Source organism: Castor canadensis, chromosome 17, assembly GCF_047511655.1.
Source record: "Castor canadensis chromosome 17, mCasCan1.hap1v2, whole genome shotgun sequence".
Taxonomy (NCBI): domain Eukaryota; kingdom Metazoa; phylum Chordata; class Mammalia; order Rodentia; family Castoridae; genus Castor; species Castor canadensis.
This window is the reverse complement of record NC_133402.1, coordinates 343,069-362,111: the sequence shown is the minus strand read 5'-3', so window position 1 is coordinate 362,111 and position 19,043 is coordinate 343,069. Positions and strand designations below refer to the sequence as shown.

Here is a 19,043-nt window from a genome sequence, read left to right as displayed (position 1 = left end):
GAAGAACAAAGGTTTTCTTCACAGCAAAGAATCAGCCTTACAGTAGGTGGAATCACCTGAGAAGTTTCACTCTCTTGCCGGAAGCAAGACACACCAGTCCGATCAGAATGGTCCAGGGCACACTGGGGCCCCTAGAATCTGACAAACTCCTCTGGTAGCCCAGTCAGTTAAGAAACAGTTTTGGAATGGGCCCCAGATCAACAGCAGATTCTCAGGCCTCACTGAGCACTGCTGAATGAGAAACTTAAAGGCGAAGCCCAGCACTATTTTCACAAGCTCTGCATGGGGCTGAATGCCGCCAAGCTCTGGAATGTCTGGCTTAGAAGGATGAGCAGAGGCCCAGGACAGGGAGGATTTTGCTGGACGAAGGAGCCAAAGGCCTTGATTTAACTCCAACTACCATCCCCATTCCCCAAGATGCCCCCCCAGCAAAAACATAACCCCCTTTCACAAAAACAGCATCAAATAAATTCACAGTTCACTCAGGGGGTGTGCTACTGTCCTGCCTGTGGAAGCCAGACATACTGCTACATGTACACAAAGCAGCATAGGGTTTGGGGCGGGAGAGAGGAGGTAGAGAGACAGGGGACAGGAACAACCTGGCACCAACTATGGGCTAGTCCCAGTGCATGATAAGGTTCACACACATGAAATCAGTCTGTAACAGAAACTACAGAGTACCAGGTATACAGATTACTTTATTACTGCTACAGAATATTTCAAATAAACAATTTATTTTCAAAGGCTTACATATGGGCCTTTAAAGAAGTTAGCAACAAGCTACCAAAGGTGACATGGAGTGAAGGTAAGTGCATACCAGGAAGTACCTAATGCCTGGGAGAACACGAACCTGGGCTGTGCATTTCTCTAACACTTGTTGGTTGCAGTAGTGGGTAAATATGAATGAAGATGAGTAATGGATAGGTATGACCAGCAAGTTGCTGACTTATGAGGAACAAATGTGAAGGACAATGGTCCCAAGCTAGCCTTCCTGGGCTCTGAAGGAAGGCGAGATGAGACGAAGGCACAACAGTGTGGCAGAGGTGCTGCGTGTCCTGGCAAGCCAACTACGCCAGCAGGCTGACAGCAACGACCTCCTGAGCCTCCTGTGTGGCCCATCTCTAGCCCTAACATCCAGATTCTCCCAGCATGGTCAGAAGCGAGCTTCTGGCCGGGCACCGGTGGCTCACGCCTGTAAATCCTAGCTACTCAGGGGGCAGAGATCAGGAGGATTGCAATCTGAGGCAGCCCAGGCAAATAGTTCATGCACAAGACTATCTCAAAACCATCCAACACAAAAAAGGCTGATGGTGGCTCAAGTGGTAAAGCATCTGCCTAGCAAGCATGAGGCCCTGAGTTCAAACTCCAGTACTGCAAAAAAAAAAATGAGCTTCCTTCCCATTAGAGTAGAAGAATTTGTGTCTCTCATGTATCTAGGAAAGACATGTCCTTGGCCTTGCAAGAGACAAAATAGCAGGCAGCTGGCAGCAAAGCATGGGGATCTCTTCTCTTTCAGCCAAAAGGAAATCCCTTTGGAAATTAAGGTGCCAGATGGTTGAGTCTAACAAAACTGCCATCATGACATCACTTGCCATGGAAGGGACCAAGGGAACAGAAAGAAGCCCCCTAGGCTTGAGCCACAGTCCTGGCAGAAAGACCGAGTTGAAGACTACGAACTGGCTTCTCCCTCTTCTTCCAATTTTTGTAGAAAGCAGTTTATCCTCAGAGTGGTATTTCAAGCTCTTAAAGCACTTACAGCTAGTCTTTAATAAAAGGAAAGAGGGAGTCAGGCGCCAATGGATCACGCCTATAATCCAAGCGACTCAGGAGGCAGAGATCAGGAGGATCATGATTCAAAGCCAGCCCAGGCAAATGGTTTGCAAGACCCTACCTTGAAGACACCCATCAGAAAAAAAGGGCTGGCGGAGTGGTTCGAGGTATAGGCCCTGAGTTCAAGCCCCAGTACCAAAAAAGAAAGAAAGAAAGAAAGGAATCAACCAAGGGGAAATGGGGCCTCATCTCCATAGCAACTGACCTAAGCCAGTGGTTCTCCAGGCTGCTGGGCCCAGAGCTGTACAGCTGCCTTCCTAACCAGCTCCCAAGCAATGCTGCTGCTGCTGCTGCTGCTGCTGCTGCTGGTCCAGGGACCTCACTGGTGAGCCAACTGTGGCACCTATACCGCAGCCTGGGCCTAAGCAAACGCAGCCAACAGACTAAAGATGGGGCAGAGAGTACCTTATAAAGATAAGTAGGGAGGGAAAGGCTCCACTGCTGCCCCATGGTGTTGTTGAGGTGCCACCCATCTCAGTGCCCGTTTGTGGGTTTGCTTTTTTTTTTTTTTTTTTTTTTTTTTTTTGTGGTACCGGGGCTTGAACTCAGGGGCTTCACCTTGAGCCACTCCATCAGCCCTTCTTGTGATGAGTATATTCGAGATAGGGTCTCTCGAACTATTTGCCTGGGCTGGCTTTGAACCACGATCCTCCTGATCTCTGCCTCCTGAGTATAGGATTATAGGTGTGAGCCACCAGCACTGGGGTCTCAGTGCCCATTTGTGTGAAGTGATGCATGTTCCTTCTTATTTGGGCCACTTTTAGTCCAAATTTCTGCTACATTCTATTGAGGCTATTCCAATCACTGCATTCTTTAACAATGTCCAGTCTTGTGCTCATCTCTGGCTGCAGGACCAGAGGGCCCTGGACGCCCCAGGATGTGTACCCCTTTCAGCCTCTCCCCTGCTCCTTCATCTCCAGGAGCCCCACCCTGGCCAGGTCTCCCCAGCCCAGCCCAGCCCAGCCCTCTTCTTCCTCCTCTTCCTATTATTGCTGCATCCCTCCTACCCATCAGTAATTAATGGACAGTAGGGAGAGTGGCTCAGGTAGTAAAGCACCTACCTAGGTGCAAGCCCTGAGTTCAAACCCTAGTTCCACCACAAATAATCATAATCATAATAATAATGACAAAGTAACTGAATGCATTATAACCCCTCAGCACCAGACTTCGTCAACCCTGTAATGACCCCCTAAACACCTCTCCCTCTCCTGTCCTCTCCCAACCAAGCCACCTTTTGAAATCCTAACTCTTACTACCTACCTTTGTCTACTTAAACTATAAGTTTATAATGCATTTCAATTACTCTAGAAATAAACCCACAGCCCTGGTGTGGCCACACTTCCTCTAGGCTCACTGGCCTTTGTCTCCCACAATGACCTCTCTTCTCCAGGGGCTCCCCTGGAGAGCTCCTTCCCCTCCCACTTGCCTCACTAATGCTACTTAGCTGCAGAATATCAGTGAAGAAGTCACCTCAAAGAAAAGAAAAAGGCTTCCCTGAGGAAAGTTTCCTGAGTAGGTCCACTACCCAACCTCAAAACAGCTTCCACCTTCCTTCCCAGCATTTGTAGCCATAAATAGGTACCTGACTCACTATCTTGAGAACAGGCAATGGCCAGTCCTGTTCACTCTTATCTCCACACCTAGGACAATGCCTGGCACATGGAAGATGCTCAACAGACACTGAAAATGCTGCGTGAAGGAGCAAGAAGCCACTGAGCTAGCAGTGACCAGGTCTGACTCCAAAGTCCAAAACACATCATTTTGTTTTCCTGATTTTAATACCCACTTTCTGGATGGGAAACAGCTCTCCCATAACTACACGCAAAACATGCTTCCAGAGACACCTGGCCAGAGTGACCAAACACAGCACCCTGCTCCTCCTAGCGCTGCTCACGCACAGCAGTTGGCCTGCTCCTCACATAGCTCTTCCACAGTCTGGGAGAGGGAAGCAGGTGTAGGCAGCCAGCTCAGGCTTGCACACAAGCCAGGAAGCTTGCCCTAAAAATTATGATGCCTTCCCAAGAAGCATAGCCAAGGACCTTTCAACTCTGCCCCTCGCTCCCTATTTAAGATACCACAGAAAACACCTGACTGACCACCTCATCCAAACAAACTACATACAACTCTAATGCCCAACAAAGCCTGAATTTTTTTCAGTACAAAAGCTGGGTCTTGCCAGAGTCAGAAGCATGAAAAGTAGCCTGAACAGTCAGAGGTATTAGAGGCACTGCTGCTGACAGAGAAAAACAAAGGCCTAACAATGATAGCAAAAAATGGGATATTCTAGAATTACAAAACCTAAGTTCACACATGTGGACGTTGTAGATATAAAAATGTTCACATGCAGGTGGGCACCGATGGCTCACATCTATAATCCTAGCTACTCAGGAGGCAGAGATCAGGAGGATCAAGGTTTGAAGTCAGCACAGGCAAATAGTTCCCAAGACCCTATCTCGAAAATACACAACACAAAAAGGGCTGGTAGAGTGGCTCAAGTGGTAAGAGTGCCTGCCTAGCAACATGAGGCCTGAGTTCAAACCCTAGTGCTGCCAAAAAAAAAATTTTGAAAAAAGAAAAACAAAACAAACAAAAAAATCACAAAAAAAGGCTAGCAGAGTGACTCAAGTGGTAAGAGTACCTACCTGCCTAGCAAGAAGCCAAGGTCAAACCCCAGTGCCACTGGGAAAAAAAAAAAAAAAAAAATCCACAATGAGAAAGGCGAAACAAAAACACCTGACTCAGATTTCATGTAAGTAAAACACCTTTACCACCTTTGAGATGAAACTGGAAAGGGGCAGGAATCTGCCACCCAGTCCAGCCACTCACCAGCTTGTGACAATTATCAGTGTTTGTTCTACTTATATCACTGGACCATGGGGATCCAATGAAAAAAATACACAAGTTCCTACAACAATTCTGATAATGTATAGGATGTGGAGAAGGGGACCGTATACGGTTGACACCCTCCTGAAAGTCCACTGAAAACGGCTCTAGAAGAGAGACCCAACTTTTTGGAAGGTGCATAGGGATGGTCAAATGGACCCTCTGAGCAAAGAACATGGACATGCATGGAACACAAAGGGGATAAAGACAAGAACAAAACTGCAGGCCCAGCAAAGCTCATCAAATGCAGTGGGCACTAAGGAGAACAACATGGTTGACAATCTGCACAGGGTCCTCTAGCCTCCCAAAGACTCAGGACAACAGACATGGAGGGGTGGAAAGAACTCCCTGCCTAGGAATGGGAAGGACACAATGGTGGACTATCAGGAGCACAAGTTAACCACAAAACCCCAAGAAGAGGCTGAGTAAACAAAAAACCAAACAAGGAAAACATAAAAGGAAAAGCAAAAAGTTGTGTTATATGGGAAATGTAATCACAACACATTATATGGACTGGCAGGGAACAAAATCTGTTATCAAAATAAGATAAACAAGGGAGTGGGGGCAGGGGGGAGAATTGACCCAAGCCTTGTATGCACATATGAATAATAAAACGATAAAAAAAAAAAAGATAACACAAAATGCGACTTCATCCAAAATTATGATTAACTCTATGGAAAGAATGGAGACAGAGGAAAATATGTAGGTGTACCTTCCACAAGCCAAGGTTAACAGAAATCTAAGATTGAAAACAAAGGGCTGGCAGAGTGGCTCAAGCATGACAATAACAGTGTCTGTTCTACTTATATCTAGCCTAGCAAGCATGAGGCCCTGAGTTCAAACCCCAGTACTGCCTAAATAAATAAATAAGATTGAAAATGAAAACATTGGTAGCCGGGCGCCAGTGGCTCACGCCTATAATCCTAGCTACTCAGGAGGCAGATATCAGGAGGACTGTGGTTTGAAGCCAGCCCTGGCAAAGAGTTCGAGAGAAGGCTGTTGATGAGGTGACTCAAGGTGAAGGCCCTGAGTTCAAACTCCAGCACCACAAAAAAAAAATGGAAATGAAAACAGAAAGAAACAGCTAAGAGCTGAAAGATGTCTGGGGTGGTAAGGAGAGTGCAAGTACCTTTTTTACAGTATGCCATAGGGGACTGGCAGAGGGAATTCCAAATACAAATCTGTGAAATTAATGCCAAAATGAATGCATGAGAACGAGGTTATGAATGGTGTTAAAGCAGGACATGGGTGGAGGAATCTGTCAAGATCAAACGTGTTCAAGCGTTGCAGAAGTCGCTCCCCAAGGCTGACCAGAGACCAGGCCCAGCAGCAGGACCGGATAGCTGCACACCCACCCCAGACCAGTCTCACCCTGGGTGGCCCAGCAGTCCCCACAGTCTCCCTGGGGTTGCAAGGCACACAAACCTACTACACAACTCCAACAGGGAGAGACAGCAGCTCTCAAGTGGTCTTGGAGACTCCTAGGGAACTTGGTGCACTTGGGGGGAAAGGTTACAAGACCAAATGAGTCTCATGACATTCCAAGATATCCCTTGCTTTCTTTCCCGCTCATTCTCCTGACTACAGTGCAGTTTTCCAGGAGCTACACACACAATAGATCACCTGCATATTCAGGTGAGAGTCCAGCTCTCCTCAATTAAGCTACATAGTAGAGATTCACAAAATGTAAAATGCCGCTCTTCTCACTAATTTTTTTTCTTGTAAAGCAGGTGCTTTACTTCTGGAGCCAAACCTCCAGTTCATTTTGCTTTGGTTATTTTGGAGATGAGGGGTCTCTCAATCTATCTGACTGGCCTGGCCTTGAATCACAATCCTCCCGATCTCAGTCTCCCAAGTAGCTAAGATTACATGTGTGAGCCACCGGCACCCAGCTTCTTCTCACTAATTTTATTTTAGAAAGAGTTATTTTTGATAACAATTACTCTACCACTGGGACTATTATTCTTAAATGGATTCATAAATAGGTATTGGGCTGTGGTGTGACTCTAGTAGAGAGCACCTGCCTAGTAAGTGCAAGGCCATGAGTTCAAACCCCAGTACCACAAAAATAAATAAATAAACAAATAGGTATTTTAGGGGATTTTGTTATGCCCCCTTTTTATATATTATATAAAAATGTATGCTTTATATATGTGCTTCTATATTGTATGTATACACACATACACACACATATTATTTTTCCCTTCTTATTGCATATTCTTTTCCTCTCTCTCTCTCTTTTTTGTCAGGCAAATCCCTTTGGCCCATTCCTGAGGGGCTCTGACAGGTGGACGATCTTACTCTATCTTCTCTGCTTCCTCTAGGCCATCACTTGGGGTTGTGGGCCTCAGCTCCCTTTTTGTTTCCTTAATTGTTAACTTTAAAGTACACAATTCAGTGGTATTAAGCACCATCCATCTCCAGGACCTTTCCATTTTCCCCATTAGACAGTAACACCCCATCTCCAGTTCCCAGCCCCTGGTAACCAGGGTTTACATCCTTATTCTCTGTGTCTGTAATTTGGCTACTCTAGGTGCCTCATATAAGAGGAATCATACAAGACCCATTCTTTCTTTACCACATATGTATTAACATGTTACTTTCTTTTTCCCTTAATATATCCTATAAATTGGGCTGAGAGCAGAGTATACAGCAACTGCCTAGCAAGTATCAGACCCTGAGTTCAAACCCCAGCATTGCCAAAATAATAACAATTATATCCTAGAAACCACTCCCTAGCAGTTCATAGGAACTTTCCTTTCGTTTTTTACAGCTGCACAATTCTCTGCTGTGTGGATGTACCTAAGTTTTCTGAACCTGGATGGACACTTGTGATTGTTTCCATATTTTTTACCCCAGATGGTGCTGTGGAGGTTCATCCTCATGATAAATCACTAGACATGGGACTGTCAGGTCACAGGGTAAATACATACACAAACACTGCAAATTCCTCCCATTAAGGCTTTGCCAGTACTGGAGTTTGAACTCAGGGCTTAGCTCTTGCCAGGCAAGAGCTTGAGCTACACCATCAGCCCACAGCAATACCATCTGGCATTCTCACTAGCAATATCTGAAGTGCCTACTTCACCAGAATGTGCACAAGTTTTAAATGCTTGCTCTATGATTGAGAATAAGCATCTCAAGTGATTTCAATTTGCATTTCTCTTACCCCGACTGAAGCTGAGTGATTTTTTTTAATGTTCGTATTGATGGAGTTTTTGTTTATTTTGCAGTGCTAGGGATGGAACCCAGGGCCCTGCAAGTGCTCTACCACTACACTATATTCCATTTCTTATGTTTCATCCACTTTTCTAGTTTTTGGTCATTTTTCCCCTAAGACTTACAGAGTTTTTGTATTAGCACGTTGTGATTTTATGTTATTTTATTTTATTATTTGTGGTAGTACTGGGCTTTGAACTCAAGGCTTCACACTTGCTAGGCAGGCACTCTTCATTACCATGCTTTTTAAAAAAGATGGGGGGGAGGAAGGGGCGGGGTGAAGGGGGGAGAAATGACCCAAACATTGTATGCACATATGAATAAAATAAAAATTCAAAAAATAAAGGTGTACCCCAAGGGCTGTTGGGGACCGAAGGAGGAAAAAAAAAAAAAACACACTATATTTCACATCTGAAAAAAAAAAAAAAGATGGAGGGCTGAACCTAACCAATGTTCAGTGTAAGGCTATTCAGGAATGTCACAATAAATCCCCCTGTACAATTAATGTGTGTTAGTAAAAATGAAAAAACACCAGGCATTGGTAGCTCACACCTGTAATCCTAGCTACTCAAGAGACAGAGATCAGGAAGATGACGGTTCAAAGCCAGCCCCAGGCAAATAGTTCCCTATCTGGAAAAAATTCAGCACAGAAAAGGGCTGGTAGAGTGGCTCAAGCAGTTGAGCGCCTACTTAGCAAGCATGCAGCCCTCACTTCAAACCCCAATGCTGCAAAAAAATAAATAAAGTAAAAATGAAAAAGTACAAAAAAAATTTTTTTTTAATCTTTTAAAAAGATGATTGAGAGCAGTCACTCAAGAATACACTGGGGCCGGGCACTGGTGGCTCATGCCTGTAAATCCTAGCTACTCAGGAGGCAGAGATCAAGAGGATTGCAGTTTGAGGCCAGTCTGCTTTGCAGGTGTGAAGTCCTGAGTTCAAATTCCAGTACCACCAAACAAACAAAAAAAAGAATAGACCAGGCATGGAGGCATGTTAGCCCAGCCATGTCCACAAACACCTCACTCTCCAGAAGATCTGAGATACTGAACTAGGATACAAAATAGCTCAATGGCAGAACACTTGCCTATCACCCACAGGACCTGAGCTCCATCCCCAGCACCACAAAATAAATAAGTTAATTTAACAGAAGACCTGAGGTCTCTTTAACAACCATGAGGACCAGATTTCAGACTCCACACAGTCCATAAGCCTCAAGACTGGTGAGGAGCCCAGTGTAATAGCCATGCCTTAGTCTCAGCCCTCAGGAGGGAGGCTGACACAGGACGATAAGAGAGTTTGAGGCCAGCCTGGGCTACACAGGGAGACCCTGTTCTGAGGGAAATCAGGAAGCTGGCCATCCTCTGCTCAGCTTTCCCCAGCAACTCACAGCTTTATTTCAGTGGGGAAAAGGTTCTCATTGGCTGGTTTTCAAAGGTACTTTGGTAGGCTTTCCAGGAAAATGTTAATCTCACTAATCAAGTGGACATTTGCTCACTTTTACACTGGCTCAACCAATTAGTAAAATTAGTAAAGAGTACAATTAGACAGTTCACTGGCAGAATGCTTAATGTAATCAAGAAAACATTTACAAATTCCCCTAGGTACATTGTTCCGTTTACTGACCCAATGATTTACAGCAATAAAGGTTGTTGCAAAGCAGGCATATGGAGCATGCTTATAATCTCAGCACTCAAGAGACTGAGGCAGAATATGGAGAGTTTGGGGCCAGCCTGAGCAACACAGTGAGACCCTATCTCAAAAATAAATTAGGGGCTGGAGGTGCGGCTCCAGTGATAGAGCCATTTGTCTAGCAAGCACAGGCCTTGAGTTTAAACCCCAATACCACAAAAACAAACTGAATAAATTAAGACTGGGGGCATGGCTCAAATGGTAGAGCTCCTGCCTGGCAAAGCCAAGGCCCTGAGTTCAAACCAAGGTGCCATCACAAACAGATAAAATTAACTAAATAAATAAAATGTTTTTACAAAACTGAACAAGTCCTCTTTTCTAAACAGATAAATGACCTATATAACAGATTTAGCCTACAGGTACCACATCATTCAAAACCTGAGTTTTAGACTTAAGCTAGGCAAACTTGTTTAAAGAGAAATCAGAATGCATTATGCAGCAGAGCATGGTGGTACACACCTGTGACCCGAGCTCCATTCACAGTTAACAATGCTGAACATGTTGCCTGCCCTTATACTTGTCTCACACTGAGACACACTTAGAGCACTCATCCACACCACCATGACAACAAAGCATCCTTGCAGAAGAAGGGCAGCCCACTTTCTTGGGTGCCACACTCAGTGTATTCATGGATACAGATGCCTGTCTCATAGCACAGACAGGACACTGGCTCAACATTACACTGGGCTTGGAAACTTACGAAAAACACCAGAACATCACTAAATCATAACCAGAATAATGTCAATTTGCCTAAAAGTAGTAAATATCAACAGAAAAACAGCTATACCTAGTGAAACAAATTTTTTCTTTCCTCGCCATGATACATTTATCCTAACCTACTAGCCTCAAGAATATTTGAAAATAACAGTGGAATTAGTACAATTTTTGTTTCTTTGTTTGAGATAGGGTCTTACTATGTAGACTAGGCTGGCCTTGAACTCCTTTATGTAGTCCAGGCAAGCCTCAAACTCTCAATCCTCTGCCTCTGTCTCCCCAGTGATGGGATTACAGGGTGTGCGTGAGCTAGTACAATTCTTTTCAGTAGGATTTTTTTTTTTTTTTTTTTTGGCGGTACTGGGGTTTGAACTCAGGGCCTCACACTTGCAGGCAGGTGCTCTACCACTTGAGCCATTCCACCAGTCCTTTATTTGTGTTATTTTCCAAATAGGATCTCTCTAACTATTGGTACAGGCTGGCTTCAAACCATGGTCCTCCCAATCTCTAATCCCAAATTGCTAGGATTACAAGCATGAGCCACTGGTGCCCAGCTAAAAATTTCTTAGAGATGCTTACATTTAGCTGGGGATGTAACTCAGTGATTGAGTGTTTGCCTAACATGCACAAGGCTCTGGATTTGATCCCCAGTACCACAAAAGAAAAAAAAAAAGCTGCTTAAGTTTATGCTGGAGAAAGCACACTGTCTATCAGAAACCAACATTCAAGAACTTTAAACATTTTCTAATATGCATTTTTCCAAATATAAAAATTAAGTCCATCTTCAATAAGTACATGCACATACTAATTCTACACTCCCTAAAATTTCTTAATTTATTATACGTCAACATAAGTCTTAACTGAGTCAAAGTAAAATACAAAGATAAAATACATTTTATCTTGGCAGCTTAAATTTTTTTATATCTAAAGACTGTAATAAGCCGGGTGTTGGTGGCTCATGCCTGTAATCCTAGCTACTCAGGAGGCAGAGATCAGGAGGATTGCAGTTCAAAGCCAGCCCAAGCAAATAGTTCATGAGACCCTATCTCAAAAATACATAACACAAAAAGGGCTGGTGGAGTGGCTCAAGGTGTAGACCCTGAGTTCAGATCCCAGTACTGCAAAAAAAATAAATAAATAAAGACTGTAATAAGCCGGAAGTCAGTGGCTCATGCCTGTAATCCTAGCTACTCAGGAGGCAGAGATTGGGGGGATCATGGTTCGAAAGCCAGCCTGGGCAAATAGTTTGTGAGACCCTATCTCGGGGTAGGGGGGAACCCTTCACAAAAAAAGGGCTAGTGGAGTGGCTCATGATGTATGTCCTGAGTTCAAACCCCAGAACTGCCAAAAAAAAAAAAAGACTGTAATAAAGCCAAGTGTAGTGATGCATGCCTATAACTCCAGCACTTAGAAGATAGATGCAAGAAGATCTGTAGTTCAAGGCCAGCCTAGGCTACATAGTAAGACCCTGTCTCAAAAAAACAATACAACACAGTGATAGAGTGCTTACCTAGCATGTGCCCCTGGGCTTCATCCCACCACTGAAAAGAAAAAAGGAAAAGATTTGTAGTAAGTTTTTTTTAAGCTCTGGGATTTGAACTCAGGGCCTACACCTTGAGCCACTCCACCAGACCTTTCTCTGTGAAGGTTTTTTCCCAAGACAGGGTCTCCCAAACCATTTGCCCAGGCTGGCTTTGAACTTCGACCCTCCTGATCTCTGCTGCTTCCTGAGTAGCTAGGATTACAAGCGTGAGCCACCTGTAATCCTAGCTCAGCTATAATAAATTTTTACTAGATTGTCCTCATACTGTTTGAAATTTGTACCATGTACAGAGGCACTACTTTTCAAATAATTAAAACCAGTAATATTACAGATAATTTAGCCAACATGTCAAATAAAATCAATCCCATTCCTACTACACCTCTCCTATACACACATCTCCCCAACATACACAACTGTATGTTGTGTAAAAATGTTTTAGCATTTTCTCAAAACTTTCTTCACATGAGTAACTTTTACAATCAATTAATTTAGTATGTCACACTATCACTTTCAAGTGCTTGTCTCCGCTTGGAGCCTCTGTAGTTATCACCTTTAAAAGTTGCATAGTATCTTCTGTGGGCACCTAACCCTCTGGTACTTTCATTATAACTTATGTTAGACTATTTACTATTTCCAGAATTTAAACAAAATAAGCACTGAGAAGGAGCAATCCGTGAGCTTAATGCCCTTTACAACCTTGACCAAATAGTCTCAATGGAATTAAGTTTCTCCTGCATGTTAGAGTCTAAACTGGAACAATCCTTGACAATTCTAAATCTTCCTGGGAGAAGTAAAGTTTAGGCTTCCATTAAAGTATACAACTGAAATCAGAGACCTTCACTGTCAAAAAGCAGATTCAAAGCCACAGACATGGCATCAAGAATTACAAAAGAGTCACCACTGGGGGGAAAAGAGTGAAGGGCTCACAAATCTCTATGTACTATTTTTGCAGCTAACTGTCTACAATTATTTCAAAATAAAGTCAGGTGCTGGTGGCCCACACCTGCAATCCTACCTACTTGGGAGGCTGAGAGAGGGAGGATCAAGGCTCAAGGCCAACCTGGACAAATAGTTTGTGAGTGCTCATCTCTAAAACAACCAGCGCACCGGTGACTGAGTGGCTCAAGTAGATCACCTGCCCACCAAGCATGAGGCCCTGAGTTCAAACCCCAGTTCTATCCAAATAAATAAATAATATAATATAATAAAATACCCAGAGCAAAATGAATGGAGGTATGACTCAAGCAGTAGAGTGCCTGCTTTGCATATGTGAAGTGCTGAGTTAAAACCCCAGTCTTGCCAAAAAAAAAAAAAAATTTTTTTTAATTTTTTGAAATTCAAAAGCAGCAGGTATGGAAAATATGTAATTTTTGTAGAATGAAACATGCATTACATGCATTTGAATTTACATATTAATTATTTCTGTAGTTATCTCTGGGTGGTTTTAGAAATGATTCTTGAGCTGGAGATAGGGCTCAAGTGGTAGAGTGCCTGCCTAGCAAAGGCAAGGCACTAAATTCAAATCTTAGTGCTGCTCCCCCCAAACAAAAAATGTGATCCTTATTTCTTTTGTTTCTTTGTTTCTGTGTGTGTGTGTGTGTGTGTGTGTGTGTGTAACAGTGAGTACTAGGGTTAAACTCAGCCTTGAGCTTTCAAGGCAGACACTCTACCACTTGAGCCACACCTGCAGCCCTTAATTCTTATTTTTCTTGTTCATTTACCACCTTCTTTGTTTTACAGTGCTTGGGACTGAACCCATGACCCTACCCATACTAGGCAAGCATTCTATCACAGAGCCACATTCTCAGCCCTAGCTTCTTCCTTTGTAATGATGAACATCTATGAACATAATTCAGCTTCTACCCCATGTGATCTCAGTTGTACACTTCTGTGGGCAGTCATGAGCCTAACATGTTTAAAAATGTCTAAAAGCCGGGCTCCGTGGCTCACGCCTGCAATCCCAGCTACTCAGGAGGCAAAGATCAGGAGAATCAAGGTTCCAATCCAGACCAGGGTAAATAGTTCATGAGACCCTATCTCGAAAAAAACCTACCACAAAAACTTGGGCTGGTGGAGTGGTTCAAGGTGAAGGCCCTGAGTTCAAGCCCCAGTACCACAAAAAAAAAAAAAAAAAAAAAAAGTCTAGAAGGAAATATACTAATGCTGTCTTGGATAATGGTATTCTAGACACTGCTTTCCAGTGTTTTTTTAAATTATAAGCATGTGTTACTTTTGTAATATAAAACATGCATTTTTTTTTAGACACTAATAGTACTGCCTGTTATCCAAGCACAAACAGAAACTTCATCTGACTTTCCGAAATTCAGTCAACAACACACTCACAGGTACACACTCCTTCCCTCACACACACATACAACTTCCATACACATACAGCCCTGCTCCTGCAAACATGCTCCCAGACATATCACCACACACCCAACTCACACAGCCCATTCATATTCACATGCTTACTCAAATCCAAGGATAGGAAAGGAGAAAAGGACAATGGAGCAGCTAAAGACATAGCTCAATGACAGCCAGGAGAGGTACAGGGATGAGAAGGAGGGAAAGCTGTGCATGTCACCATTCCCTTTGGCAGTCTCCAAGTGCTGCCAAGGACAGGCAATGATCACCAAGGTGAATTAAAAGCACTAAGGCTCCAACTGGAAGGGTTTTCTGGAAAGATCAGTGGCTGTTACGAGTTAAATGCTTGAGTGACCGTAAAAGTAAAACATGAGTATATGCTTCCTGATTCCTTTTCAAAAGCAAAACGAATAGGGGACCAATCCTTTCTCACGACTCTCAGAATTTATTCCTTATCTCCATCTCTGTAGTGATGGGTTAGTGTGACTACCTCAGTTCTCCCAGGGTAAAGCTTCATGTCAGTGAGAACTCTCCAGACATACTGAGCCTTGAACCTGACCTTGAACTCCCACTCCATGCTGACTGCTTGGGTACATCTCACTACAAATTTCTGCTTCAAGAAGGTAAGACCAGAAATCTCCATCCACTGTGATCCCTTCCTCCTTTCACCTTTGGATTGCTGTGAACATAACACAGGGTTACATGACACCACGCCTGATCTACCACCAGGTGAGGTAATGAGAACCGCACACACCTTGACACTGCAGGAGAAAGAAGGACACGCCAGCCGTCTGTATGATAAGTAGGAGCTGCTCCTATTAAAAATTCAAATAATCCACTTAAATAATTTAAAATGCTACCTTAACAAACAGGTTACATAAAAGATACTGGATATGACATCTCTGAAAATTAGACAAAAATCAAGATGATCTAGTTCCTATCATCAAGGACAGTAATGTGACTGGCCTGAGTCTCTCATGTGCTCAGTATGTTGAAATCTCAAGGTGGAAAGTACAAAAATTTACAGTCTCTATTGCTGTTATCAGCTTCTCTGAACTGTCCTTTGGGATTCTGAAAAATCACGAATGCTTAAAAAAGAACCTTTATCTTTTAGAGATATGTGCTGAAACATTTACAGATGAAATCATATAATGTCAGGAATGTGCTTTAAAACTACAGGGAAGGTGCTGGGTGTGGTAGTACACACCTGTAATCCCAAAACTCAGATGGCTGAGGCAGGAAGATCACAAGTTGGAGGCCAGCCTAGGCTACATAGTGAGTACTAGGTCAGTCTGGGCTACATAGTGAGTGAGACCCTGTTTCAAAAATAAATTATGAGAGAGAAGAGGAATGTTTACAGATGAACTGTTAAGCAACATCACTGAAACAATTGAGACTGAGCAATAGCTCCAAGGAGATCACTAGACCACTCTGTTCTGCATATGTCAAAGACTTCATTTTAGAAGTTTTAAAATATTCATCATGGGAGGAATTTTTTTTTTTTTAAATTACTCCACTATCAGTGAATCTTTCTTCTCTTTGCTCCTCTACAATATATTCTGACATGGCACTGGAAAATAGCAAGCCTGAGTCATAATAAAGGCTACCAAAGCTGCCACAGGCATAAAAATCAACCTTTCATTATCCTGAAAATTATCTGCTCCAAAATAGTAACTAAGACAGCTCAAAGAAGTCAAGAGCTCTCCCTAACCATCCCAGCGTGCTAGTTCAAGTGCAGGTGTCTATATCAGCCTAGCACTGCTTCTTCTTGAGCTGCTTAAGAGCAGACAGAGGAGCCTTGTCCCCCGCCCCCCATACACCCAACCCACCCAAAGTGCAAATTCCACCAGGAACTATCAAACAAAGATGTCTAACCCATTTCTATTTTGTGATTTCAAGAAAGCTTAGTCCCAAACAGCAATCCAGTTTTCCCCATCATTGTCAACTGAGAAGGTCATGACAAAAGATGTTTCTCAAATAAAGAGAATTTTATGGAATTCATGAAGTTGAAACTTGGTAGGAATGTTCTGAACCACAACTAAAAAGAGTCATCTACAAGTGAAGAGTAGGGCTTTGGGAAAGCTATTTAACCTTTCTAGGTTTCCAGTTTCTTATTTATAAAGTGGAGATTAATCCTGTTCGCCTAGTTGCTACCTGAGAGAATAGCAGCAATGATCCCGTGAAAATGTAATGAGCACAGTCAGGTTACGGGGGGGAAAAGCAAATGCAGTACTGGCCTGACAGATCTGACTGGGATAATGAGGCAAGAAGAACCATCCCACTAGTAAACAACCAGCAAGAACACTCAAGGACTCTCCAGCCCAGGGGCAAGAAGGAAAAGTATTAAGAGAACCCAAACCAAGCCAGGTGCTTGTACCTGTAATCCTAGCTACTCAGGAGGCAGAGATTAGGAGGATCAAGGTTCAAGGCCAGCCTGAACAAAAAAGCAAGACCCTATTTCAAAAATACCCAGCATAAAAAAGGCCTAGCGGAGTCGCTCAAGTGGTAGAGCAGGTACCTGACAATCAAGTGTGAGGTCCTGAGTTCAAACCCCAGTACTGTCCAAAAGAAAAAAAAAAAACAATCCAGATCAGCAACCACAATCCAGGCTAACCACACAGGAAATCATTAGGCACATGTATCTGTGCTCATTAGACCCACCCCAACAATGTGTTCCCATCCAGAGCTAAGCATGTAGTATGCACAACATTGACAGAATGCTGCTGAAAAGCTGCAGGCACCGGCACATATCCTCTTAGGCGTAAACTCAGAAGCCCTTAGTTTTTAGAACTTAACTGCCCAATGAATGCTGTAAATACTCGGAGGGCACATGGGTCCTGTGTAAGGATTCTTCAAGTCATGACTGACACCCTAAATAGCAGTGTGTCAATTTTATTTCATTTTTTTATTTTATTTATTTATTTTTTTTCAGACAAGGGCTCCCTATGTAGCCTAGGTTGGACTTGAACTTGCAATCCTCCTGTCTCACTCTCCCCAGTGCTGGGATTACAGGAATGTACCACCACACCCAGCTTATTTTTGCCTCTTTTCTTAATGTTCTCTTGGCTCAAACATGCATATGTACTTGAACACCCACATAACAAATGTTTGCATGTGTGAGAAATGAATAACAAATGAAAATTACCAAATCAGCACTTCAGAATTTCCTATCACTAAGTAAAATAATGAAAAGTAGCCAGACACCAATGGCTCACACCTGTAATCCTAGCTATTTGGGTGGCTGAGATCAGGAGGAGGATCGATGTTGGAGGCCACCCTGGACAAATAGTTTGTGAGATCCCATCTCCAAAATAACCAAAGCAAAAAATGGACTGGAAGCGGGGCACCGGTGGCTCACGCCTGTAATCCTAGCTACTCTGGAGGCAGAGGTCAGGAGGATCTTGGTTTGAAGCCAGACCCAAGCAAATAGTTCAGAAGACCCTATGTGGAAAATAACCAACACAAAAAAAGGGTTGGTGGTAGAATGCCTGCCTAGCAAGCCTGAGTCCCTGAGTTCAAATTCTAATCCCACCGAAAAAATAAAATACTGAAAAGTAAATATGGTAATCTAATTGGCATCTCCCAACTTACTTACAGAGCACACACAGCCCTGCTGTCATTTACACCTAAACTAGTAAATGCTGAGGACGAATGGAAGGACTGGGTCTTGGGGCCGGCTCCCCCGGCAGCTGCAGAAGATGCAGAAGATGCGTGGGCCTCTGCAAATACATCCTGCCTCTGTCACCCATCTAAGCCTCGCACCTCTCCTGCAACAGTGGGGGAGGCCCTTACGGAGTTCTGCTTGAGTTGGCAAATGCCATTGGGCTCGCAGGTTCATTCCTTTCCTTTCCCTTGCTCATGGGAAGTGCAGAAGTGAACATTTTTAATTACTAGTACTGTCTGAAGCGTCGTCTCCGGAACAACGAATTCTAATAGAATAAATGCCAAGCATGCACAGCGAAGTGAACGGGCTCAAAACAGGTGTCTACCAGTCTGGCCTCTTCAGTCCTAACTCAGGTGGCCCACAAGCAAGCACCGTCATCAGGCAACCGGGGGTGTCCTCACATTCGGTCTGGGAAAGACGCAGCAGGTGTGGCGCTGGAGAAGGTGAGACCTGATTTCCCGGGACCACACCTCCCCATGAGAGGGAAGGGGGCTTCCGCCAAACCACCCGAAACCAGGCGACCCCTCACTCCACTCTCACCAGTTCACTACCTACCTGCTCCGCCCCGTAGGCCGTGGCGAACTGGATGAAGTCCTCCATGCGGACGAAGCCGTCCCCATCCCGGTCTAGAGCGTCAAACACGGCCCGGAGACGCGAGCCGTCCTCCTGGCCGGCCTCGGGCTCGCTGGGCAGCGGCCGTGCGGGGCTGGGGTCCGAGGGCAGCGCGGCGCTCCTTGGGCTCGCCCGCAGCTGCTCTCCCAGCACGCTGGAGTACGCGGGGGACAGGCCACCCGCAGGGTCGCAAACCGCGGGTTCCTCGGGCCAGCAGCACGGCTCCTCCTGCCAGCCACACAGTGCGTCGTCGGGCTCTTCGGGCCACCGGCGCGGCGCATCCGACGCCTCTAACCAGCCGCACCGTGTGTGGGGCGCTTCCGGCCATCGGCGCGGCGCATTCGGCTCCTCAGGCTCCCGGGGCCAGGCGCACGGCGAGTCGGGCGCTCCCGGCCAGCGGCGCGGCGCGATGGGCTCCTGGAGCTCCAAGACCCCGCGCTGGGCCCTGGGCGCCGGCTCGTCGAGGCCCGACGGAGAAGCCGGCTGGCCCAGCTCCATACTCCGGCGCCGGCCGATAGCTAGGGG

At 44.6% G+C, this 19,043-nt stretch overlaps 1 protein-coding gene across 5 annotated transcripts in view; it reads right to left on the bottom strand.

The window, feature by feature from the left end:
• Positions 1 to 19,043, bottom strand: part of Rab11fip3 (RAB11 family interacting protein 3) — a 71,332-nt gene extending 52,289 nt beyond the window's left edge. For 2 of the 5 annotated variants that reach the window (XM_020176731.2, XM_074059790.1), the window contains exon 1: positions 18,462 to 19,037. In XM_020176731.2, coding sequence (XP_020032320.2) covers positions 18,462 to 19,016 — 555 coding nt within the window. In that variant the 5' untranslated portion in view covers positions 19,017 to 19,037. Of the gene's footprint in view, positions 1 to 18,461 lie in introns of all 5 variants that reach the window. The other 3 variants (XM_074059789.1, XM_020176723.2, XM_074059791.1) reach the window with 3 other exon arrangements.